Here is a 25470-nt window from a genome sequence, read left to right as displayed (position 1 = left end):
CTACTGTCACCTGCTACAGTTACACAATACTAAATAGGAAAATACCTACAGGCAACTAAGAGAATAGGCTATCAGTTACTAGGACAATTGCAGCTAAAGTTAAAAATTTGACTTATTTCACAACATTTATAGGACATGGCAGAAAGCAGTCATAAGAGTGTAACATAGAGGTTTTGAAAAATACTTCTTTCCATAACAAAAACATAAATCAGTGAACCACAGTTTATGGGCTGAAGGATTTGGTTGGAGTTTTTTAATAATTTTTCATGAAACAAAATAAATATTTACATATAAGTGTAGTAGAAGTGAAACTTACTAGCTTCAGTTCTCAGAGAAATACTGGAACAATTGAATAAACTATTCGTAAATTCTTACAGGAAAGCATGGAGATTAATAGAAACCAACATAGATTTATGAAGAAACCATATCAAAAGTGTCCAATTTTACATGAAAGTAGTACATCAATTTGTATATAATTACACAGTATATCATATGTCTTGATTTTAATAATGTTTCACATTATATTGTTATTAACAAAGTTAATAAGGTTATCTAGTTGAAAATACAATATGTAGGTATAAAGCTGCCTAGAAAACTTAGTGGTGTGTAATTATCAATGATTTGCAACCCAAAAGGTGAGAGACATCAAGAAGGGGTTTATAGCTTTCTCTCTTGGACCTGGTACTATTCAACATTTTTAATTAATGAGTTGGATGCTAGTTTAGAGATATGGCTTTTGGGATGCTTAGACAACACCGTATATACAGGGAGTACCTGAAAAAAATTAGGCTACTGTTCAACAGAAACAGTGGTAAGTTGTTATGTTTAGACAGGAAGAACTAGGCATATGTTCTGCTTCTGAATGAGAGACTACTGGCTTGATGCACCCTGTTGCAAGGTAATAAGTTTAATAACAGGTTTCATGGAAAAATGAATGAATGTGTAGCATTGTTGTAAAAAATCCAAACACCATGCAGAAAATAAAGTATATAATTGTAAGGTATGCAAAGTAGTCCTTTTGTTCTGCCTACTCATCACTAGCAAGGTTTCAGCAGTGTCAAATTTTGCACTTGAAGAAAGATGTGGACCAACTGGATAAAGAGCAGAGGAGAGTTATGATTGTACTATGTGTATAAATTTGTAGAAAACATGCATGGAAAAGGATTATCCTAACATATGATGTATTCAGAGAGGATAAAAATAATTTATTCTTCATGTCTGTGGACCTGAAGATAATGGGATTTTTACTTATTTTACTTCCTAATGGGAGAGTAAGTAAAATATTGAAACTGCAATGAAAGGTGACTTCCTGTTAGATTATCAGAAAAAAACTTTCTACAAAATTCCAGTTCTGAAATAGTGGAATATGTTGCCCGTAGAGATAAGTGGGACTCCACTGCTAGTGGTTTTTAAAAAACAGTCTAGAAGGATGAGGCAGTTATGTCTTGTCTTATTACAGGAAGTTGACTAGAGGACATCTTCAGTTCCTTTCTAGGCCTTGAATTCTATGAAATTAGCTTTATAAAGTCTATGCTGTATTTGAGATTAAAAAAGTACTTAAAATAATAACTCTGCCTTTGCAATCTCTTTTTCTAGATTGTCATATAACTGGTATTTTTATCCAATCTTTTAAACGTTTAAAATCAGTTGTTAAAAGTATGAATTAGTTTTCTCACTGTATATAAGGGGGACGTAGCTACAAAATCCAGACAGATATATTTATAGTGATTTGGTTTTTTTCTTCTTATTGATCTCTTATTCAAATGTGTTGTGTTACAGGACATGAAGAAATTTGAAGTTGAGCTGAGAGCCCTTCAGGCTTCTCTGGAGCAAGCCCAAACCACATTGACCTCTCCAGAGCTTGGGCATTTAAGCTTGAAAGAGCAACTTTCTCACAGACAGGTGAAAGACCAGGACCTCAAAATTAGCATTTGAGTAGTGTGAGCTTACACAAAGAATAATGAGTGTTGGTGAGATTGATTGCTGTGTTTCTTAGGTTGGTCACTCTTTCACAGTGTTGCCCCAAGGAAATAAAGAATGGAACAGGAAGAATCGTTCCCTTAAAGGGAGTATGATCCTTTATGAGTCTGTTCTCAGGTTGATGCAATTCTGAGAAGTGTGGATCCAATCCATTTAATCCATATTAATAATAATAAAAAAGCCCAATTCTTATCTAGTGCTTTTGATCAATGGGTTCTTAAAGTACTTCAAAAGGAAGTCTGGAGTGTTATCCCTGTTTTACAGATAGAGATGCAATGATTTAGTGTGTTGCTATCTTTCCCCATAGTAATCTGGAGAGCTAAGAGAAAATTCAGGTTTCCTTAAGCCCAGTTACATTTTTATATGTTTAGTTGAATTACCTCCGTAAGATACTGTGTCTTTCTGTATTGCACTTGATCTACTGTGGAGATTTGTCAGTTTGTTGATTTTGATCTCAGTCTCTTGACAAGAAAAATAAGGCAAGTTACAGCTTTCTGAGTTTCTTAAGAAATACTTTGTTCTGCAAGCTAATATGGAGATTTCACTGTCTCAGTCTGCCAGTGAAAACTGAATGTCAACAGGTTCACTGTAGGATTAAAATCTGCAGAAAAGCATATGGATGAAAGGTAAATTTGCATAGATTTCCCTTTTCATGAAAATATACAGTCTTTATTCTGGGGACTTGCAGCCAGATTTCAGAGTGTGACCCTGAAGACTGTAAGTGAAACACATCACCCACTGTAAGAATGAAGGAATATGGAGTTTACACTAGTTTTTATGTGTATTCTCTGTCCTGGCTCTAGCTGGTCTCACAGTATGAGTTTCTTTTGTAAAGAAGGGGACTGTAGCCACTTCCCTCCTGTTTCACCAGACCAGAGAGGGTGTCTTGTAGAGTGCACAACTGGCACGCAGCCCCCAGGGTGCCTCTGGGTGCTGATTGCACAATAAAGGCACCCTTTGCTAGCAGTATGGGCCTGATGGAGGAGAGGCCCCACCAGTGATGTCTGAGGAATAGGTCATTATACCAAATCTCTGGTTAGATTATCCACTGTATGTCATGTAACCACAGAAATAAAAAATCAAAGCACGATCCTCTCATCCATACGCACTTCAGACCCACTTTAGCTATCTCTCTGCATGTGGTATAGGGTAAGGGAGATAACCAGTCTCTCTATCCCTGTTTGTCTCATACATTGTCTAGCTGATTTATAGCTGTGGAATTTAAAATCTTTTTCTAATGTGCTAAGGCTCTCTTCATCAACTTTGCCTTTTCCTTTTTGTTTTGTTTTGTTTTTCTTTTCTTATCTGTGAGTACATTGAAGTCCACAATGAAGATAAAAAGAATAGTGATCAAATCTATCCTCCAGTTGTTGCATCATTTAGACTCTTCTCATGCATATGAATAGATAGCTTGAATGGACATTTTGTATGGAATAGACACTATTACCAAAGGCATCCAGCTTGCCATAATTCAAAGAAAAAGGTTTCTGTGTAGCTGTTTTCCTTTCTCTCTGATTGCCTTTTGAGTTTTACGCAACATTTTCAGTCATGATTTGTATTTTCAAAGGAAGTCTGTGAACACAATGGGATTCATTTGCTGGTTTGAAAATGTGCTTCTGTGTCTCAGTAGGGGATTCCACTCAGATTTTAACATTAAAATATATGTATACATAATTGACTCCTGTGCTACTTCAATTTGTGGATTTTCTAAATCTATTTTTTCAAATCTGTTACTAGAAATATTTTTTTACTTAGACACTTAAAAATAGGTACTACTATGCTTTTTAATTAATTATTTTTATACCTAGTATATGGGGGTTTTGCTTAACTGATATTTAAAAGAGTGCTCATTTCACAATGAGCAACTCCAGAGAAAGTGTGCTCTGATTATATTCAATTTAGAAAATAGATAACCACATTTTTCTTTCATTGCACGAACTTATCATTATTTGTTTTCGGCTGTATGGAATGCTCTGGGAGTTCTGCAAAATTGGCTTATTGTGTCACTGACTTTGTTTCTAGCATCTGTTGTCTGAAATGGAGTCACTGAAGCCAAAAGTTCAGGCAGTACAAGACTGCCAGAGTGCCTTGAGGATTCCTGAAGAGGTGGTCACCAGCCTGCCAATATGCCATAGTGCCCTCCGGCTCCAGGAGGAGGCCAGCCGCCTGCAGCACACTGCCATTCAGCAGTGCAACATCATGCAGGCAAGTAACTCCATGCCATAAATTACTCAGACTAACTTCAACACTGACATACAAATTGTAATAGAAACACAGAATTTCATATCTCCGTGTGTTCCTCTTTTCTGTAGTACCATTAGGAATTTCCCAACTAAGTTTCATTCATTCCTGATTTTAACATTCATGATCATTTTAATTGTCATCTGACTCTCACCTTGGTTCTCTCCCTGATACTGCTATGATTTTTGTAATGTTATAAGGATTGACTGGACAAATAGCTAATATATGATTGTATGCAGGTTAATTTTATAATATATATAATCAGTTAATAAAATTAATACATCATTATAACATCAGCTGCTTCTAGAGATTGCATAAAAACTATTGAGTTAATTAAGTAACTTTCCAGTATAAAAATAATGATTTTTATTCTTTTTATTTAAAAATTTCTGTACATTTGTTTTGTCATTTTGGAATCATTCAACATCTATTAAATTTGCATTTTCAATTTTTTCCAAAATATAAGTAAATTAGAGGTTTTTTTAATGTCTGGATTCATAACTAAACATGTAAAAGAAGAGTATAAGCATTTCTTTCCTCATATTTAGTGATAGAAAAGTACATAGTGTGACCTAGGGTACAACTACCAAATTTCAAGTTAGATAACAGAAGAGACTTTTGATGATTAAGGATAATTAATGATACTTACATAAAAGGAAGGATACAATGTCACACTGAAAGTTTAAAAAATGGGTTAGACAAACTGCTGGTGAATCTAAGATAGAAAGAACTGATACTACACTGGTAGATCTGAATCAATCTTTGTAATCCTCTCCCAGTTGTATTTTCTGTAAAATCTAAGCTTTTCTTATAGTCTTTCCACTTCATAAATGAATGCTTGGAGTGAAAAAGTAGATGAAAATGCTTTGTAACAAAACCATGAGACTTAAGTAATGCTATCTTTTTGTGGATGTGTCTGGTTCAGGTACTTGTTGGAATTCAGAAGTTATAGCACCTTCTGTCAGAAAACTAAAACATCACATTATGTGAACTGCTTTTTTGGGTAATAGTTAAATAAATGAAACCATTAAAATCATTACAGTTGACAATATTTATGAACAGACCTTTTCCTGACTATTCTCCTGCTTTGCTTATCAAGACATGAGTGCCAGATAGATGTAAATTTGCTCCACTTCAAGGGGTGAAATCAGTCATGCTTGGACTAAGTAAAAATTTATTTTCAATAAATAAAAACTTCAATATTTTTTTCCCTCTTTAGGAAGCAGTGGTTCAGTACGAGCAGTATGAGCAAGAAATGAAACATTTGCAGCAAATGATAGAGAGTGCCCATCGTGAGATCCAAGGCAAGCCAATAGCAACCAGCAATATCCAGGAACTCCAGGTCCAGATTTCACGTAATGAGGTATGAGAGCCAAAATGCATCAGCATGGGCTCAATGGCAGCTCATTGACCCAAACAACTTTTCGTGAGCAATGGTAATGTTAGCAGGGTCGGTTTTCAGACTTCCTCAAAACTACTTGAGTAGATAGACTTAATACCAGATAGGAAACTCCTGCTATTGGTACAATGTGGAGAATTTGTTTGTTTATTCAGTTAGGTATGTCCCAATCTGTGGGCAAGATTGTGATAAACAAAAAGATTGCATAATTAAGGTACAATTAACATTGGAACTTGACTTGAGGAGTGTCCCAGAAGTCAATGTTGAGCAGTCAGGTAATCCCTACTATTTGGTGATCCACATGTATGTATGTATGCATGTATATCCTAAAGTACTTGCTCATTTTTGTCCCAGTAACATCCCGTAAAAGAACACCAAGGGACTTGAATCACAGGAAAACCACAATAGATTTGGAGGGACATTGCACCATTCAATCCAAAGGTTATTTAAAGTCTTTGTTGGGAAGAGTTTTGTGCTGTGGAGTTGTGGGTCCTGCCCACAAACTCATTGATCATCAGCCCTCAAATAAGCCAGGCTTGTCTCTGTGCAGCCTTCTCACTGTGCTGCCTTGAAAGCTTCTGAGCCCCTCTCTCCTTCTCCTATCTGTTGTGTATTTCTTGGGATAGAAAATGCACCACTGATCTCTGTGTGTCACTTATGGCACCAGATGGCACCATTTCTTTACCTTTGAATTAAGGCTATCTGTCCTGTTGTGTAATATAACCTCATGGTATATGTGTTGTTCATTTTATATCCAGTTGTTACAAAAGTTACTCAGTATAAATTCAAGAGCAGTTTGTGTAAACAAACATTTCTGGGTTTTTTTCAGTACTGAATTGATAATGCTACTATTCTCTATTCAAATGTTCAGAATCAGCAAATGCAGCAGAATTACTTCAGTGATACAGGGTAATATTGCTGGAGGAAGGAATGATGCTGCAGGCAGGAAGGAATTAAAAGTGGGGCAGCTTGAAGTTTCATCTGCATTTGAACAAGTTTAGTAGCTAAGAGTTGTTCTAGACATCTGCAGGAAGACAGCAGCGTTACTCTACTGCACATGTTGGGGTCAGCCAGAATGGACAGGTTTCATACTTGCAAGCTTTCCACGTTTAGGGGTAAGGAGTTTTGAAAGACAGATATGCGTATTTTTGGCTCAGATTTCGTCTGCTAAATACCTGTGGAAAAGCATAACATGAAGTGGATATTCTGAAACATATATTATGATACTACTTCAAAAAGAAAGTCTGTCAATTTGCTTGTTAAGTGTGTTATTAATTTAAGAAAGTACCATTTACCAGATTCCCTGTTGAAGCCTGCATGAAAGAGAACTTAAAAGAACATTTATAGTAGCTATATTTAGATTAAAATAAGAGGAAGAAAGTAGAAGGAAAGTACATCCTGATTTTTAGGAAGCTTGTATTACTGTGCATGTATCTAACTAGGTACTATGCTTACTGACCCATGTTTCTCTAGAATTTCAGATAAGAATATGAGCAAGTATCTCCATGCTTGTGAATTATTTTAATGGATAATACAGTACCTCATAAGACATTGCTTTTATAAGTTGCTTTTTTTTTTGTAATCACATTTTTGCCTACTTTTCCTTTTCCTTGTTTTCAGTTGAAAGAGGTATTGTAGATGCTTAGTGCATTGGACATTAATACCACAAATGTCATTGCACCTCAGTAATGTTGATGGAGTTGAGTATACTGAATTACAATAATTTTCTGCTGAGCCTCAGATATGTCATTGATTTAGCATTAGTGAATGACTGGTATTTGCCAAACAGAGCAGATAACTATTCAAGCTGCTAGACATTAAATTTGTGGTTTGATTTGATTGTAGCTTGGTTTTTAATTGTTCTAGTTGATGTTTTATAATCAAGACCTTGCTTAGTCTCCAATGTAAGCCCTGGAGCACCAAGAGGTGCTTTTCTTACTAAAGTGACAGATAGGGACCAGGTGCCATTGAAACCCAAGCAGTCAAGTGTCATCCTCAGTCTTCGTGCTGTTTCAATTTCTAACTCTGTATTTCTTGCTATGAGTATTCTGCACTGTAATTTTGAGGAAGTTGCGTATTGGAAATGTTATACAACAAAAAAAATCTTTTAATTTTACCAGCCTGAAGCAGTAGTCTTATTTACTTTTGAAAAGATATTGTAATAATATATTATGCCTACTAGATCTTGCAACTTCTGTTGTTACTTTTCCTTAAAAACTTGTGTTTGTTGAAGAAATAAAAGCAGATATAAAAATAAAGCAGAAATATATATTTGAAGAAATAATAACTGATTTTACAGGCAAGCTTATAAAAGTGTTTTCATTTTATAGATGAAAACTCTTAACTTGTTACCGAGCCTCTAGGGAGACAGGAATAATAGCTTCAACAGAAATGTGAAACTCTTCCACCATTTTTTATTTTAATTATAATAATTGAAAGCTTTGAAACTGGACACTGAGCAAGGCAACAGTGCAGGGTAGGAGAGAAGACAAGGCTCTTATGAATAGTCATAAGGCTTTTCATTTTCATCTTTCTTCTCTGACAAAACTTAAGCTTATGATGGTGTTTGGCCACTCAGATAGACCATTTCATAACCATAAACCCCTCAATATTTTAAAATATACTCTGCTTTAAGCCAGATTTCCCAGCTCTTTTTAAAGAAAGGTTAGTCCTGTGTGCAGCTCAGCTTTTAACTCTGAAGATTTACACAAAACCAAAACGAGATTAATATACAGCTTATCTAAACAGTGGCAAAAAGCAATCCAGTCTGCATTTAATCTTATTATGTGGCTGATTGTTCCCATCACATTTGATGCTTTTAGACCCTGTGAGTTATTGTTTGAACAATTCATTCTTTATGATGGGAGCTGAATGGGGCATTTTTTACAGTTGTGGTTACCACATGACCTCATTTCCATGGCATGCACTATGCGGGGGAGCTTCATCTTCCTCAGATAAATAGAAGTAGAACAGGGGAAAAAAAATAGGGCAGGAAGAGGGAGAGACATTCTCCGTTGCTGGAGTCTGAAGCTTATAGACATTGTCTCAGGTTTAGGCTGGATGCGAATGTGAGGTCTCCCTCCATCTCTCCCTCTGCGGTTATCGTGCTCACAGAGCCTCTCGCAGCCCTGTTCCGGTTTCGCTCCAAAGCTGTTGGCTCTGCGGTTTAGCTGTGCAGCCGGACGCAGTTCGGCTTGTTCCCTCTGCTATCAACATCCTGCTTGTCAGCGAGTGCGGCGGCTTATGCGGGGTTTCTGAGCGGCGGTGCTATGATGTTATTGGCTGGGCTTGGAGGGGAGAGCTTGACTTCGCCACCAAAGCTGAAATGCTGCAGGTCCTGTGGCCTTTACAGGCTGCCTCTGCAATAGGAAAAAAAAATGTTTCCTCAGGAGCTGGCTCAGAAGATCAAAGGATACCAGGAGCAAATTGCTTCTTTGAATTCAAAGTGCAAGATGCTGACAATGAAAGCAAAACATGCCACCATGCTGCTGACAGTGACAGAAGTGGAGGGGCTGTCCGAGGGAATGGAGGAGCTGGATTCAGACCTGCTCCCAGCACACCCCACTCATCCCTCGGTGGTTATGGTAAGCAATGCATTGATCTCTGTACTGTTTATCTGACTGCTTGCTTTTGCATCATTACAACACTCCTGTGTAGCAAATTGCCACAGCTCACACCTACATCTGCTTTTGAAATGGCTGGAGTGTGGCAAACCAAGGGAAGTTGCAGCTTTCCTTTACTGTATTTTGCTTTATATGGGTTTTCAAGACTTGTTGATAAGGGATGAAGTTATTTAACAGACAAATACGTGAAAGTTTTCTGTAATTATATGCAAATATTGGGCTTTTTTTTATCAGCATGCAAGAACAAATGCTAAGAAATTAATGAATTAACAAGAGTAAGATAAAACCAGAATAAGTATTATTTAATAATATGTTGCAGTGTATAGGTTTTTCACGCCATATTTTTAAAGCCCTTGTATTAAAATGTTGATGTGATAATTGACAGTATGCTGCTGTATTCTCAGATGAATGTGTTGAAAATGAAAGCTCAATACTGCCATAGGCAGAGTTGGACTCACTTTGGTTTTGTTTGTTTCTTAACTGGGTCTCATTATAAACATACTGCTGATGCTACTGGGGTTTTTGTCTGAGTGAAAAGAGAGTGCAGATTTCAGGATTTATCACTGTATAACAGCATTGGAGAAGGAAGAAGAATATGCTGCTACTGGATTGTGTGTATTCTATATTTCAAGTCTGTTCCTTGTTCTAATTGGACCTGGATACTGAGGCAAATACTGAATTATTCTGTAGCTCTCCACAGTATTTCTGTATGCAGTGGTGATTGTATTAGAAAACATTTAGGCAAACCCAAATTTGTTATTATTGAGCTGCTTGCTACTCAAGGTAGAGTTAGGGTACAGGAGGGCAGGTTCATACTGAAATACAATTCAACCACATTTCTAAATTGGTAAGTGTAGGAGCATGAAGCATGACTAAATAATGTCATGGTAATTCTACTCTTGTGTTGTTTTGATCTCAGTCTAAGTCAAGCCTAAGTTGAGGTAACTGATTTTCTTCCTGTGCTCTGGGGTTGCTTTTCCTGTGGCAGATGACTGCTGGTCGCTGTCACACGCTGCTCTCCCCTGTCACTGAGGAATCTGGGGAGGAGGGAACCAACAGTGAGATTTCTTCTCCACCTGCCTGTCGCTCTCCTTCACCTGTGGCTAATACAGATGCTTCTGTTAACCAGGTACCTCCCTCTTGGCACTGATTTGCATTCATCTCAGTCATACATGGTTCCATTCCACAGGTGGTTTGTTTAATTATCTGAGATAATATTTACCTATAGCTCCAAGAAGCTGAGGCTTAACCTCTAGCCAAACTAAACCTTCAGATTCTCGTTCAAAATGGATACAGATATTGACTTCTGAGTTTAAATTGTATAAATCTGGTGTTACAGCTATTCATTATTTTTAAAAGTAAATTTCAAGTGACAATTGCAAAGCTCTTCCATGTCACTAGCATTTTTTATTTAGAACCTAATTTTTATTTTCTCAGTAGTACTCAATGGAATCTTGAATCCTGAGAAAAAATGCCTTTTTGTACTCCCCATAATGAAGCATTGAATTATGTCCATATACATTTATCTTATTATATCATTACCATTGTGGCTTTGAATTCACAGCTTGATATCTTCCACTGAATACCATTGCAGTTATTAACTTCCATGTGGTTTTTTTCATGTATTGTTCATTCCAACATTGTTCATTACCATTACAGTCTATTTTAAGTGCTAATGAGGCAGATCAGTGAAGTAACTGAAGTTAAATTTTAAATCAAAACTGAGGGCTTTGACACTTCTAATAGGAACAAGTGTACATCAGCATTGATTAAAATGTAACCATTGAGCCAGCATGTTGAGCATCATGTACATGAAGGCACACATAAAATATTAAATTTCTGAGGTTTAGAAGCGAGCCTTAGGAGCTGTCACCACCTCTACTCTTCTGGATTTTGTGGTTTATTGGTTGGTTTTGCATTTATGACTGCTTCAAAAGTTGACCACTGCAGACTTGAAGGGTAGAGTGTGTTGAGTTGCATTGCTGAGTAGAATTAGAGAAGTTTGCACAAGATGCCCATTGATTCCTTCCGCTAATTTCAGAAACGCATATGGTTCTGTAGAAGTTGCTAAATATAAATTATAAGAAAGGATACTAAGGTAAGATAGTAAGAATGGTGACAAAATCTTCAACGGCATTACACAACTTTTCAAAAGAGTTTTATAATGAATGTGAAGGATTTTTCTAGTGTTCTGTCATTTTAGATAATAAGAAATTTCCCTGTAAAGTTTACTTACAGTGGAAAGGAAGTTATATATTTCAACACAGAAGTCTTATGACACCATTAATCTGTGAAGGAGTTAAAGAACTGAGAGCTGCTTGCTTACTAATAAGCAAAGCGAACATCCATTCATTGCATTTCTCTGTAAATGTAAAAGAAGTCAAACAGCTCCAATAACTCAGACGATAAGGAAAACACAGTGAAGATCTGTAGCAGCATGAGCTGACACCAAAATACAAGTTTTAGAATCTGTGATTTAATAGGGCAAAATTGAACAAAAAGATTATGTCTTTCATTTAGCAGAAGATTTTTTAGAGAGATAAAATCAATGCTATTGTAATAATCTAAAATGTTTACAGCTGAAGGTCTCTGCAGTGTGGTTAATGTTGAAATGAACTGCATATACTAAACAAGTAGAAGAACATTCCAAAATGCATTGGTTTACTTACGGATTGCTTAGGTTCACACTCACGTGAGATTAAAACTAAAGAACCTATGAAACTGCCAGTGCTGATCATGATGAATGCCTATGGAGACTTCAGGAAAGAAGGTTGGTTAAAAAAATAAATTCTAGAGATTAGTGAACTAGGAGCTCAAATGTCAGTTATAAATATTTTGTATTTCTACAGCAAATCAACAAAACTTTTGCTAAAATATTTTAAAAAGTAGCCAGTGTTAAGAGAAATAATTTCTCATAGGAAGATCACCTGCAAACTACCAGAAAAACATGTGAACAGAAACTCTAGGAAATAAAGAATCCCATGAATTTAGTCTTTGGAAAAAAATGTAAAGCTCTTATGAAATGGGGATTGAGGAGGGGAAGGTTGGGAGTTACAACTGTTTTTTGATTCATCCTAAATAATCTCTCCACAGTCTTTCATCATCTTTCCTATCATCTCTTAATGCTGAAATATAGCTAGTCTGAATTCAGACATCTATGCTCTGTTTTTACATTTCTAACAAGTAATGAAAGTATCAAAAAAACAGTGCCAACTGCGTATTAGTGAAATACTGGGCTTATGTATTGAAATAGATTAAAGCAACACCACAAATATGAGAAGGTGACAGATCTAGTACTAGCTAACAGTTGCCCAGGTTTGTTTTTGTTCTGAAGCTCCTCTAAAAATGGAGGGGAGGGGGAGTAAAAAGATGTTACCATTAGAAAGACTGAGGAATTTCATAGTATATAATATGTTGGCGATAGCTAGCAGGTCTGAAATGCTGTTTATTTTGATGTTTAGCAAAATTAGGCACTTTATCTGTGCTGCAGTACTGAATGAGAATTCTATGGGGCTGAATCTTCTTATACTTTCCCAAAGATACATTTGATTGAAGTTTGGCATGCTTAAAACTTGTTTTCCAGATACAGATTGCAGAGAAATTGAATTGAAAAAGCTGATGTGCTGGCACAAAGCCCTGTAGACCAGAGCTGATCCTGTGATTCAAGTCTTAAGCACTGGGTCACTGTTAAATGCTTTTCTATCTCTTGTACACAGCCTACTTAACGATTCTTTCTCCTTCCCCTATGAAAACTCATCTAGGGTGCAACAGCCCTTGTTACATATCTTATGAAATCTAAACACACCCTTTGCCCCTGCATCCTAACAACAAAGCTTGACAACTGTTCATTGGCTAAATTTCACAAAAACAGCCATGAGATATTAGGGCCTTTATGGGAGCAACAAAAGCTGTTACTTGTACGATCATCTGGATTCCTACTACCATCATGTGAAAGCTGTGCCAAAGAGAAACTGCCATGTTGTATACTGTAGAAAGGATCTGAAAAGACAGAGAAAGAAATTGCTGTTCCTGCTGTGTGAAAATAAGCCCTTTATTCTGAAAACCATATTAAGAGGTCATAGAAGCACAGTTTTTCTATTGACCTTGAGAGAGGACTAGCTAAGGGCTGGAGAGTAGCTGCAAGGCAAAATGAGGAGTTGCCCCCACTGGTGCAACTTTTCACTGTGACTTGGAAAGATCATTTCTGGTCAGAGTAAAAAATTCAGAAATTGCAGTACTGAATGCTGTGCTAAGCTGTTACCTATTCCCTGTTGGGTCCTGGACATCATAATACTTTTATCATTAAATTTTTCAGTTATTGCCTTTGAAGAAGTACCTCATCTGACACTTTTGGACAGTTTGATGGGAGTGATCTGGTTTCTGTGCTCTTCCAGAGCTTGTTTGGTTTTGTTCACATACGGTACTGTCACCAGTGAAAAAGAGCCTGACTCTGTCTGCTTTGCATCCTCCCTTGAGGCAGCATTTTTCACCTTCCAAATAATGTGGTGCTACCTGTCATACATGGTTTCAATTTTAAATAATCTTTGTCATCAAGTCTGCTTTCCTGACCTACATATAGATACTGTACATGTTTTCTTAATTTTACATTTTCTGTAGATCTTTTTAGTTGTCATCTGCAACAGTTGAAGAGTCCCCCATATGCTAAGTGTAGAAGTTCTGGTGAGAAACAATTCCACTGTGAATTTTTAGTGGTGATTTGAACATCTGACCATTTCCTTAGCACTTTTGGTCCCTTTTTCCAGTATCTTTTATAAGTCAGTTGAGACTACCTGTTTGGTTGAAGGCTTGTAATAAACTGATGCTTCATACTCTTTCTTGCATCATTTATTAGTCCTTCGGCATATTCCTTTTAGGTTCTTCTGTTGCCTTCTCTATGGTAGTGTTCATTATGGTGGTATTCTTTGCCACCTACAGTACCATAACACACTGTCTTTTGTGATGGGATTTTTCCCACGTGTAGTTGTGATGATGCTGGAACAACGCTCCCATTTGTAGCACTCCTTTCCCAGCCTTTCCGTGATTGTCCACAGTTGCCTTCTGCAACTCCTAGCTAATATAAACATGAATAAAATGCATCCAGAATCCTCATCATAGTGACCTTCCAAACCATACTGAGTGTATTACTACTAAATATTGATTTACTGTGTTATTCAGAGGTTTCCTGGTGGTTTGGGCTTTGTGGGCTTTATTTTAATGGACATGTGCAATGGGGCAGTATGGGGGGGATAGTATTCAGTATCTTTCTCTTTTGAAAGTGCAATAATGTACTTCATGCTTGTAGGACATTGCTTATTACCAAGCCTTATCTGCTGAACAGTTGCAGACAGAAGCTGCTAGAATTCAGCCCAGCACCTCAGCTACCCAGGAGTTTTATGAACCAGGCTTAGAATCAGCTGCTAGTGCCAAATTGGATGATTTGCAGCGTTCTTGGGAAACACTGAAAAATGTGGTAAGTTTTCATCTTGAGGGTTCAAAATAAGTGGCTACTTTTAAGAAATAAAATTCAAAGAACTGTCTCAGTAATAATCTTCTCTGCAAGTTTGGGTTTTCAGATGGCAACTAGAATTGTTATTTGTGATATTATATTATTTTTGTTCCTTATCTGAAAACCTGTGCAGGATGGACCTCCTGTAAGGAAAAATAAGTCATTAAAGCTGATAGTTTTCTTCAGAAATATTGGCTACTGCCAGACTATATTCCATAACCTAACAGGGATATCCACTCATGCTGGATGAGTTGGCAGAAGAGGCCCCAGATCCAATTTCTCCAAATACTGAGTCAACACATTTCTCCATAGTAGTGCAGCATAGTCATTCAGTAATGTATGAAAATGGTCAAAGTTTTGATCACATGCCATAAATTTTAATTCCCTGCAAAGGCACAGTAGCTGTAATGGGGTATTAAGAACTATGTGTCTAGCAAATAGCGCACATCCATGTTTGAGTGCATAAAATCTAAAATAAGGCACAAAATTGTGCCTAGGTTTTCCCTGCTTTACTAAAGTCCATTTTTTTCAGCATTTTTTTGACCAATGATATTTAAACAGATAAATATTTTCAATATGGATGTTTTGCTTTATAATTTATACTTTTGAAAACTTGTTGCAAGTTTTTGGCTGTAGTCTCTTAAGCCTAGGGATACATGAATCAGACTAAAGAGAAAATCCTGTATTAGAGGTCAGAATTTATACCTTCCATTCTTCTTCAGATCAGTGAAAAGCAGCGCACTCTCTATGAAGCTCTTGAGCGTCAACAGAAGTATCAGGACACACTCCAGTCTATATCCACAAAAATGGAGACCACCGAAATCAAACTAAATGAGAGTTTGGAACCAGCCAAAAGCCCAGAGAGCCAGATGGCTGAACATCAGGTAAAAACTTACAAGTGAGAAATAGAGGAAGAGTATGTATTACCTGTATATCTTTCATAGTAACATTCTTCATGGCTGGATGCCTCAAAGACATGCATTAGTTGTGTGAACCTTCTCTGTTAACTGTATGTCTTGCCTTTCTGGACTTCTGACTGTTCCAAAGAAGGTGTGATGGGGATTCTTTTAATAAGGAGCCTTTTAAAAGAAGTAGAATAGATCATGAGAGTTTGTCCAATTGAAATTTTCAGCAAAATCTTTTGTGCAAGATTTTTTACAGTGACATCTACACATACTGTTCTTCAGCATCAGTGCTGAAGAATATTTATAATGTTTCCAAATGTACTAAGATCATAACCAATACTGATGCATTGTAAATTGATCAAAATACAATCTTTACCTTGTTAAACAAAATGAACAAACCAAAGCACACAAAAATTCCCTCCCAAGGGAAGTAATGAGAAATGGTGCTCTGAATAATAAGAGAATGCTTTATCAAATAACCAATCTGACATATGTCTGTTGTAATTACTTAAGTCTTCTATCTGATAGCTTGAAACTATCTACTGGGGCCAGTTCTCATTTCAGTAGAAATTCCATGACTTAAAAAGGATAACACTTGGCTTTGCAGCACTGTGTGATGTCCTATGCATCCAGTGTGTATATACTGTCAGATGTGAAAGTAAAGTACCTGCTCTTAGGTATTGGTAGTACAGCATCCCTTTGTAGTTATCTTGAAAACTGATTTATAGGATAAGAATGAGAGTAGGGACTTATTTTACACCATGGAGTGAAACTCTGAATATTTACTTACATTGCTGGAGGTTCTTTGTCCAGTTAGTAAGTTTTAGGCTGGAAACTAACTAATGTCCCTATTTTTCTCTCACAGACCCTCACTTACTTGTTCATTATCTTTACTGTGTCTACTAGAATACCCTGCAGATAATATGTTGGAAGAATAATCTATATGTGTAATAGTTCCAAAATAATTCCTTCTTGTGATATGTTTGAAATTCAAGATAAGAAATTAAATCCATATTTAAGTTATCATACTATATACATGATCCTAGCTTAAGCCTCTAAAAGCAAGACTCAGTCCTTTGGAATTCTGTCTCTAGCAAACCAGCAGTGATACATTGCACTACTCTGTGTTCCTCATGCTCCCCTGGGATAGTCGTCTTGAGTTTTATATTAAATCTATGCCTCCTGAAATACTTTCTTCTTATTGATAAATGAATCAAATACGTTCTCTGCTCTCATTTCTAAATAGGCTTTGATGGATGAGATTTTAATGTTACAAGAAGAAATCACTGAGCTTCAGACATCACTAGCCCAGGAGCTTGTTTCAGAACCATTGGATGCAGAAGCTGCTGATCAGATGGCATTGCAGTCCACTCTCACAGTCTTGGTGGAACGAATGGCCACAATTCGAATGAAGGCATCAGGAAAACGACAGCTGTTAGAGGTACAAGAAAAAACATCACCATCTTAGTCACCATAAAAAAAAAAAATTTCATTTTGGCTCATTTCTCAGAACTCCTTTCACTAATAAGTTATCATTCTTTTTTTAGTGGACCCCTCATCTTAATTCTAAGTGATAAGTAACCAGAAGGTACTTGGAAACACACATGTTTTATATATTTTATATATATATATGTGTGTGTGTGTGTGTATATATGCATAAATGAAGTAATGAAGAGCAGATATTAAAAATCATGTTATCTACGGTAAAATTCTGAGGAGTCATCTCTCCAAGCTGGATGACAAGAGAAGAGAGAAAGCTTAAAACAAGAAATAAGACCTCTTCCAAATCATTGCATTGTTGTCTACACTCATCTTCCCACTGATTTGCATGCAGACTTTTTTCATGGAAGATGAACCCCTTTATTTCTTTGCCTACCAGCTTTACCAAAAATCCTTTAATACTAAGGTGATTTTTAAAAAGTCCTTTATGTACAGGAATGTTGCTGCATATATTATGCAGGTGAGAAAATGCAGTCATTTTAAAGCTGCTCACAGTTTGGCTACTTTGAACACTGCCAGGCAGCTTTAAAGAACTGCAGCAGCGAATTCACAAACACAGCAACTACTGCCTTCCTAATTTCCAGCATCAACTGATTCAGAGAAATGGAGTGAGAATTGGCTCTATGGATCTAAGCCATAGCGCTTAGTTGCCAGCTGGGGTTAAACCAAGACACTGGATTACAGGAGAGTCTTAGGGTGCTTCAACTGCTTTAGTTCCGTCCAGTCACCTGGGACAGTGAACAGGTCATTAGAAAATATCTTTGTAATTCTTAAAATAACGAAATTGCACCAATTTTTTCCTTCTCAGAAGAAAAATATTTTTTAATTAGAAATAAGGGGTTGGAAGTAGTATTGGGGATCTTACTTTCTATAGCTTTCACCCCATACAGGATCTAACAAACTTCTTGATAGTACTTAGGAGGAGATGCTAACTAATAATTTCAAGATAAAGCACGTATGAAATAGATTGCACTTAACTATGGTTAGGATTCTGACAGCTACTTTGATACAATACCACAAGTATTCCCTAATAATCCTGATTAGGAAATCTATATTGTATGTAGACAATATTCAGTAATTTAACCTGTCTACTTCATAGCTCTGATTTCACAAATAAAATCTTCCAGAACACCCCAGGAAAGTAAATGTAGAAATAAAGATAGAACAGGTAATGAAAACATTTTGCTGTTGATGGTGTGGACTGGTAGTATTGTTCTTTCTGTGGACCTAATTTAAATAACTAGAGCTTGAGAACTGTTTAGCTATGGATTATTAGAGACACCAAACAACTATCATTATTCTTTTAAATTATTCTGACAAGTAATTTTTTATTTTCCTATTGAAATTGAGCATTCAGAAAGGCTGTGCAAACACTTCCCTATGTGAGGCATTTTCCCTGTGCAGTCAGGTCTGAATTTCCTTATAAAGTGTTGTAGGTTTACCCTGCCAGCAGCCAAACACCCACCCTCACTCCCTTCTCCTGTGAGATGGGTTAAAAATAGAAGACTCATGGGTGAAGATAATGACAGCTTAAACAGGGAAAGGAAAAGCTGTGCATGCAAGCAAGGAAAATTGAGGAATGTACTCACTACTGCCCCAACAGCAGGCAGATGTTTAGCTGCATTCCTGGAAAGCTCAGCATGTGTTGCTTGGGAAAACAAACACCATAACCACAAATGCCCTCCCTGCTTTTCACTGAGCTTTTATTGCTGAGCATAATCTCATATGGTATGGAATATCCCTTTGGTCAGTTCAGGTCTGCTGTCTTGGCTATGTCCTCTCCCAGCCTTTTGCTCACCCCCAGCCTACTGGCCTTTGTGAGGGGCAGTTAGAAAGAAAGCCTTAATGCTGTGCTAGCACACTTTAGCAGTAGCCAAAACATTGCTGTGTTATCTGCACAGACTGCAATGAAGTTAACCATCCCAGCCAGATCCAGTACAATTTTTTCCCCGTGTTCCATAACATTTGTAACATGCTTAGGTTTCGTATTATCTGATACATCTAAGTATCCTCTGACCATCCTATTTGTTTTCGTATTCCCCAAATCTCCCCTACTGTCTCCAGAGAGTCAGTATCCCTCTTGTATTCAGGAGCCCAGACCTAGACATAGTAGTCCAGATGTGGACTCACCACTGTTAAGTAGAGGGGCAGGATCACCTCCCTCATCCTGATGGAAACACTCCTAATGCAGCCTTGGACACCGCTCTCCTTTTCTACAAAGGTCCAGTGCTGTTCAACTTGGTGTTCACCTGGATCCTCAGGTCCTTTACAGCCAAGCTGCTTTCCATCTGGTTAGCCTCCAGCATGTGCATGGGGTTGTTCCCCTCCAGGTGCAGGACTTCACGCTTTCCTTTGTTCCTGTCAGCTCATTTCTATAGCCTTTTAGGGTCCATCTAGATGGCAGAACAACCATTTGTATATCAGCCACTCCTCCTGTTTTGTGTCACTAGCAAACTTGCTGATGCTTAGTACCGGCAGCTCACTAGACTTTGTGCCACTGATCACCACCCTCTGGGCCCGGCTGTTCAGCTAGTTTTCAAATTCATATGGAACAATTCAAGGATGAGTGACACTTGCCAATCACTCTCTGACTGTCTAATAGATGGACCAACTGATGGGTGGACCCAGGGTGTCTGTGTTGCTGCAATGCTGACACTGCAGCAGCCATTGGAGCTTAATGTTCTTCCACAGCCTGTGGCACAGGGATACTCTGATAGGCCAGAGAAGGTAGATGACTCTTCAGTCTTCTTTTTACCCATGTGACTATACCTAAGGCCCACTAGTACTCTGTTGGGTCCTTGAAGTACCCCTCTTGTGCCTCTCTTGAGAGACAGTAAGGCTATCTAACAGCCTGCTGCCAAAAGAGACAAAGCTGCTCTCCTTTCCCTGCAGCCCATTCCCTAAGCAAACAATGCTATGTTAATTGAGCAAACTGAATCAATGTGGAGGAAAACCTGAAGGAGAGCAGCAAGAGGAGGCCGAAAAGACCATAATAGGAGTTGGATCAGGGGTTGGACTTGATGATCTTGGAGGTCTTTTCCAACCCAACCTATTCTATGATTCTATGATTTATAAGGCTCCAATAGCAGAATTCTATTGAACTCTGAAGAAAGTAGAAATACAGTGACTGAAATGAAACAGAATTTCAGTCATCAGAAAAACAGGCCCATCAATTGAAAGCAATATTTTGTAAAAAAAAGGTCTTACTATGGCTTAAAAATATTTTATAGAAGCTGTGCAGAACAGAAAGGGAAAACTTACTAAAAGTGATAGTTGTGGTTTATTTCTTTTTTGTGTCTCTAGGAAAAACTGAATGAGCAGCTGGAAGAACAACGGCAAGAGCAGGCTCTTCAAAGGTACCGTTGTGAAGCTGATGAGCTTGACCACTGGCTACTCAATACCCGAGCAACGCTGGACACTGCTCTGGTTACTGCTGAGGAACCTATGGACATGGAAGCACAGCTGGTAGACTGTCAGGTAAAATGTTAAGACCATTATTGAGTGGGATGAGCCAGCATATTTGTGGAGGAGTTTCTGAGCTCCTTAGCACCTTGTATATGCTCAATTAGCTTCATCAAAGATTTGTGAAAAAAAATATAGTCTGTTCTTAATTTTTCATTAGAGATTTCAAACAGTGCTTTAGAAAGCACATGTGAACATAGCAGTAGGAAAAAAAATGTCTGACTGCAGAAAGATTTGAAGTTCTGCATCTTTCAGATGTAATTTTGATTTAATTTAAAGGCCTCGTATTTGCTTCACTTACTTTTTTTGTTCCCTTCAAGCTGGATTGGTTGAACAGCTCACTTGATAGGTAGGACAACATCTGCAATGTACTTTCCTACTCTTCCTTTTGCAGCTGAAGAACATACTCACACTAGCAGTGCTGACTGGGATAGTGTTGTGTTCTCTTCAGGAATAATCCCTACACACATGCAAAAGTAAAGGATAATCATAAGTAGTTGCTGTTTTTATGGCTTTAATATTAATCAACTCAAATACCAAAACAACTGAGTTTCTGCAATAAGAGTAGCTGCAAATACTTTTATTAACAAGACTTGGATCAGTCATAACACCCAGGTTCTCAAATTAGTGGGAGTTTTCCATTTTTAAATAATTGTTTAGAACTGTATGATCATTATAATTAAAATTACAAGAGAGACAAGAGACAGATGGACAACAGATCCCTTTTTGTATCAGAGAGTGAGGATCTCAATTATTTTAAGATAAATGGGAGTTAAGTTTCATATAAGTAATGAATTTTCACTAAGAACACTACGTTATTGGAATTTTCAGTCTGCTCGGTCTCTTCATCACCCATCCTTGGGAGCTGTTTGTTGTATGTAGATAAACGCTGTGAACTTAAACAAAGCTACATTTTTTTTAATATAATCTGTAAGAAACTCAAAAAGTATGGTTAACTTTGTGGAAAAGTTAATGCTGCAATTCTTTTGCTGGTTCTTAAAATCTTAGTGCAGTAAGTTTTATATTTTTTTTCTATTTTTTAGAGATGTGTGCATCTTATCCTGCACACATTCCTTCAGGAAAACATTTGTAAGTTCATACTTGACACTTGCTATGGAAACAAAAACATTTGATGTCAGGCTTGGTTTTTGAGCAAGACTTGTATGAGAGTTGAGTCTGGAAGATCAAAATATGCACTATGTTTCTAATACATGAATGGTTAATGGAATGTCAGGAAAGTAGCTTTTGAGAATAAACATGCCAGAGATTTGTCACTTTAAGTCTCTCTTTAGACTAAAGAGGATTATATAGAAATCCTTAAGTCCGTCATGCACCAATCAGAAAGAGCAAATAGTGAGAAGAGAAGCTTATCAACACAGCCAGAGGAACACATAGGAGGAGGTAGGAAGCATTTGACTACATGTAAATGAAAGAAGAGGAAAGAAGTAACTCTAGCTGTGTGCTTTGTTTCTTCTCATCAATGGATGTCAGTCCAGCCTCTTAGCCACCCCTACCTTTAGTGTGCAAATAAAGAGCATCTCCTCTACAAGAAATTGTTTTTTCCAAGTAACTTTTTAGCTTCCTATTTTGAAAAAGATTGCAAACTGAAATGGCAAATGCAAACGTTTGCAAGCATGTTCTGAAGAACTCTGAATGGGACTGGAAAGCAAAGCAATGATAATCTGACTTGCTCTTAGGTTGGCAACGGGTGAGGTAGGCCACTGGTCATCTTGCCAGAAAGCGTGACAGGTGCTGGAAAATGTATGAATTTGGTTCTTTGTTTTTGCTGCTGCAGAACATGTTGGTTGAAATAGAACAGAAGGTGGTAGCCTTGTCAGAGCTGTCTGTGCACAACGAGAATTTGCTTATGGAGGGAAAGGCTCACACCAAGGATGAGGCAGAGCAGCTGGCTATGAAGCTCAGGACACTGAAGGGCAGCCTTCTGGAGCTGCAGAGAGTGCTCCATGACAAACAGATCAACATTCGGGTAAGTGACTCTTTCCAACTGGTTTCGTGGCAGGAGGTTGGGCTTTTCATAGCAGTTTTATGGAATTGCAAAAAGGAGTAAAAGTATTTAGTTTAGGTTATTCATCTTTAGTTGGTAAATGGAATTGTACTCCAAACTAAAGAACTGCATAGAAAGTTTTAGTTTATCATTTTCAAGTTTACAGCGCCACTTTATGGTAAAACTATCCTAACCTCACTATCTGCTCTGAAAGGATAATACTATAGTAGATGGATGATTAGCTTGGTCTGGATATACTCTACGCCTTTTCCCAGTCCCTTTAAGTTGTGTATGCTCTGGGGCAGGATCACTCCCCCAACAAAAGCGCAATCCTAAATACATGCTTTCCTGAGTACAACACAGTGAACAGATAACATAAGATAAGGGAACATTTTTAAATATGGCTAATACTTATTGGCATCATTATACCAAACAAAATATTATAGAAACAAAGATTCATTTAACCTCAGTCTTCTCCTAGGTTTATATTTCTAGGAGCATGGGTCTGCTTGTTGCCGTTAATTGTATTTAACAGTTGCTTTTGGTCATTCTTTAGGTTAAACTAGCATGTGGAGAACCAACTACATACAAGAAACCCAACCATGTAATGTGACTGACTGGTTGTGAATTTGCTTGCCCTGCTGTGACTCCCTCCCCCTCTTTTCTTTTACTTCTTTTCTGGGCTTTGCTGTGCAAATTAAACATGATAAGCTTCAAAGATTTCTAGCTTGTAATGCAGATTAAAGTCTACTGAGAGGTTAGCTTGAAAAGTCACTTGATGTGCTAAGAACTATTTTTAGTCCAAAGCAACTGCATAACTTTAGAACTTAACATAGCTTCAGAAAAATAAAAAAAATAAAAAGGAAAGGAAAACCCCAGGTATTTGTTCCTATTGCCTCTAAGGTGAAGTAACTTTAATATTTTTCTTGCATATTAAACCTCATGATTAGGCATGCAGGCACATGACACTATGTTCTGATATACTACTTGTGAAGTGAAAAGGCATGACAGACTTTTTTACTAAATTTTAAAATATTTTGAAAATTTTAAAAAGCAATGGTGTGATTTAGTTTACTGAAACTTTTAAAACAGATTTTTGGGTGGATTTTTAATATCTAAAATAACAAGAAAATGATTTCCAGATGTAGAAAAGGAATTGTTTAAGATACTGCATGATGCAAGACTCAAGTTTCAGAAGAAAATTACATAGGCAATAAAACATCTTCTAATCTTCACTGAGCCATTTTTTTTCAAATGAGAAGTTCAATAATGTCATTTTCCAAATAATCAGGCAATGGAGAGCATCAGATGCCCCAAAACGCCCTAACTCTTTTCACTGCCTGTATTAACCCTGAGAAACATTTCAAGCTTATAGCGCTGTTGTTCGTGCACGCAAAAAACTCGGACTTATGCATATCTCTAGATGTACTGATAACCTTGTAATTACCCAGAGGCATAGACCAGCCTGCACCCAAAGGAGGGATCCTCTCAAGTTGCACAGGAAGACCAAGAGCCTTGTAAAAGCTGAGCTATATTTTCCTTAAAGCATGTTTCAGCATACCTGTTATTCCTGTGGCACAAGGCTTTTTAGGAGTTAGTGTGAGATTCTGCGACTTCCTTGCAGCAATTTCAGTTTTGCTTCTGAGTTTAGGTAATGAGTGTCACTAATGATATGGAAAAATGACTTGGAGACCAACTTCTTTATTAGAAACTAATCAGAAACATGCTGGATGAGGAGAGTTCCTGTACCTGTCTCCAAAGGTAGCACTTTGAAAGATAAATAAAATATTGCCTTGTTACTGTTTATTCTCTGATTTCGAGGCAATAAAACTAAATAGACTCCTTAAAAACCAAAGAACTACAATGGATTCTGCAGTAAAAAAAAACAAACAAGATACTGTTTCTTTACTTTTTATTACAAAGGATTTGTGGGGAGGAATGACTTCAGTTTCACAGGAAAAATTATGCCTCATATAAGTTTGTGTGATTCTGAAATTCTTTGAGAGATCAATTTCCTTACCATCTTCTTCAGGGATTTTCCATTTATTTCTGTACTGCAGTAGATAGTTCCCAGGAATGAGTGGGTTCAAACGTATGTTTCCCTGGCTATGTAAAGGGAATATAATACGGTTCCAGAATTCAAATAAAAGTGCAACTGTATTTCTTCAAACTTATTTTCTTTGATTTGAGAATGATAAAGTCTGGTTCACAAATACCTTTGATCTGAAAAGTATGCACAATAGCATATTTGCAAAACCTCATTGCATCCACAAATGCCACAATCCCTTTTATGCTCTGCTATTGAAGAAACTGTGGGACTACTGTTTATTCGTCTTAGTATAATTCCAGGATTGTAGCTTCTCAGTCCTCTTCCCAAAGAGGAGGAGACTGAAAATCTAACTGAAATCAACCAGCCTGCCCAAGTGCAATGAAGAACTAGATACTATTCTCTAAAGGAATTTACAAATTGAACAGCTATAGTCCTTAGAGTATATAAAATGAAACAGATTTTTCCCCAAAAAAATTACAGAAAGACTGTCTGTTTTCTAATTTTTAATAGAAAAAAAATTAGAATTCCAGACCCTCTTTAGCCCTCACATAATATTTACTTTGCCCAACCTGGTCTCCTGTACTGGCATAGTTAACACTTCAACTACATCGGCTTTTCTAGAAACTTGTTGCTACAAGGTGAAGTAACACAGTCTACCTGCAAAATGAATCCTTAGTAAAACAAAGTTATTTCATAGAGCAAGGGCTAATGATTCTTTCCAGCTCCAGATACCTACTTGCTTGTGTTACTTCTCTTACAGTTTATATCCTCTAACACTAATCAGTCCTTTCAACTCCAG

At 37.2% G+C, this 25470-nt stretch overlaps 1 protein-coding gene across 19 annotated transcripts in view; it reads left to right on the top strand.

Annotated features, from left to right (window-relative positions):
- The window catches only part of SYNE1 (spectrin repeat containing nuclear envelope protein 1), a 309124-nt gene that overhangs the window by 196093 nt on the left and 87561 nt on the right, over positions 1-25470 (top strand). For 17 of the 19 annotated variants that reach the window (XM_027688509.1, XM_027688518.1, XM_027688501.1 and 14 more), the window contains 10 exons: positions 1780-1902; positions 4003-4185; positions 5441-5584; positions 9010-9204; positions 10232-10372; positions 14546-14713; positions 15472-15633; positions 16901-17095; positions 20458-20631; positions 22412-22603. In XM_027688509.1, the coding sequence (XP_027544310.1) occupies positions 1780-1902; positions 4003-4185; positions 5441-5584; positions 9010-9204; positions 10232-10372; positions 14546-14713; positions 15472-15633; positions 16901-17095; positions 20458-20631; positions 22412-22603 (1677 nt within the window). The remainder of the gene's footprint in view (positions 1-1779; positions 1903-4002; positions 4186-5440; positions 5585-9009; positions 9205-10231; positions 10373-14545; positions 14714-15471; positions 15634-16900; positions 17096-20457; positions 20632-22411; positions 22604-25470) is intronic. The other 2 variants (XM_027688413.1, XM_027688437.1) reach the window with 2 other exon arrangements.

Source organism: Neopelma chrysocephalum, unplaced genomic scaffold, assembly GCF_003984885.1.
Source record: "Neopelma chrysocephalum unplaced genomic scaffold, ASM398488v2 Primary Assembly neopelma1_23, whole genome shotgun sequence".
NCBI lineage: Eukaryota > Metazoa > Chordata > Aves > Passeriformes > Pipridae > Neopelma > Neopelma chrysocephalum.
The sequence above is the reverse complement of the archived record's forward strand: the minus strand, read 5'-3'. Positions and strand labels throughout refer to the sequence as shown.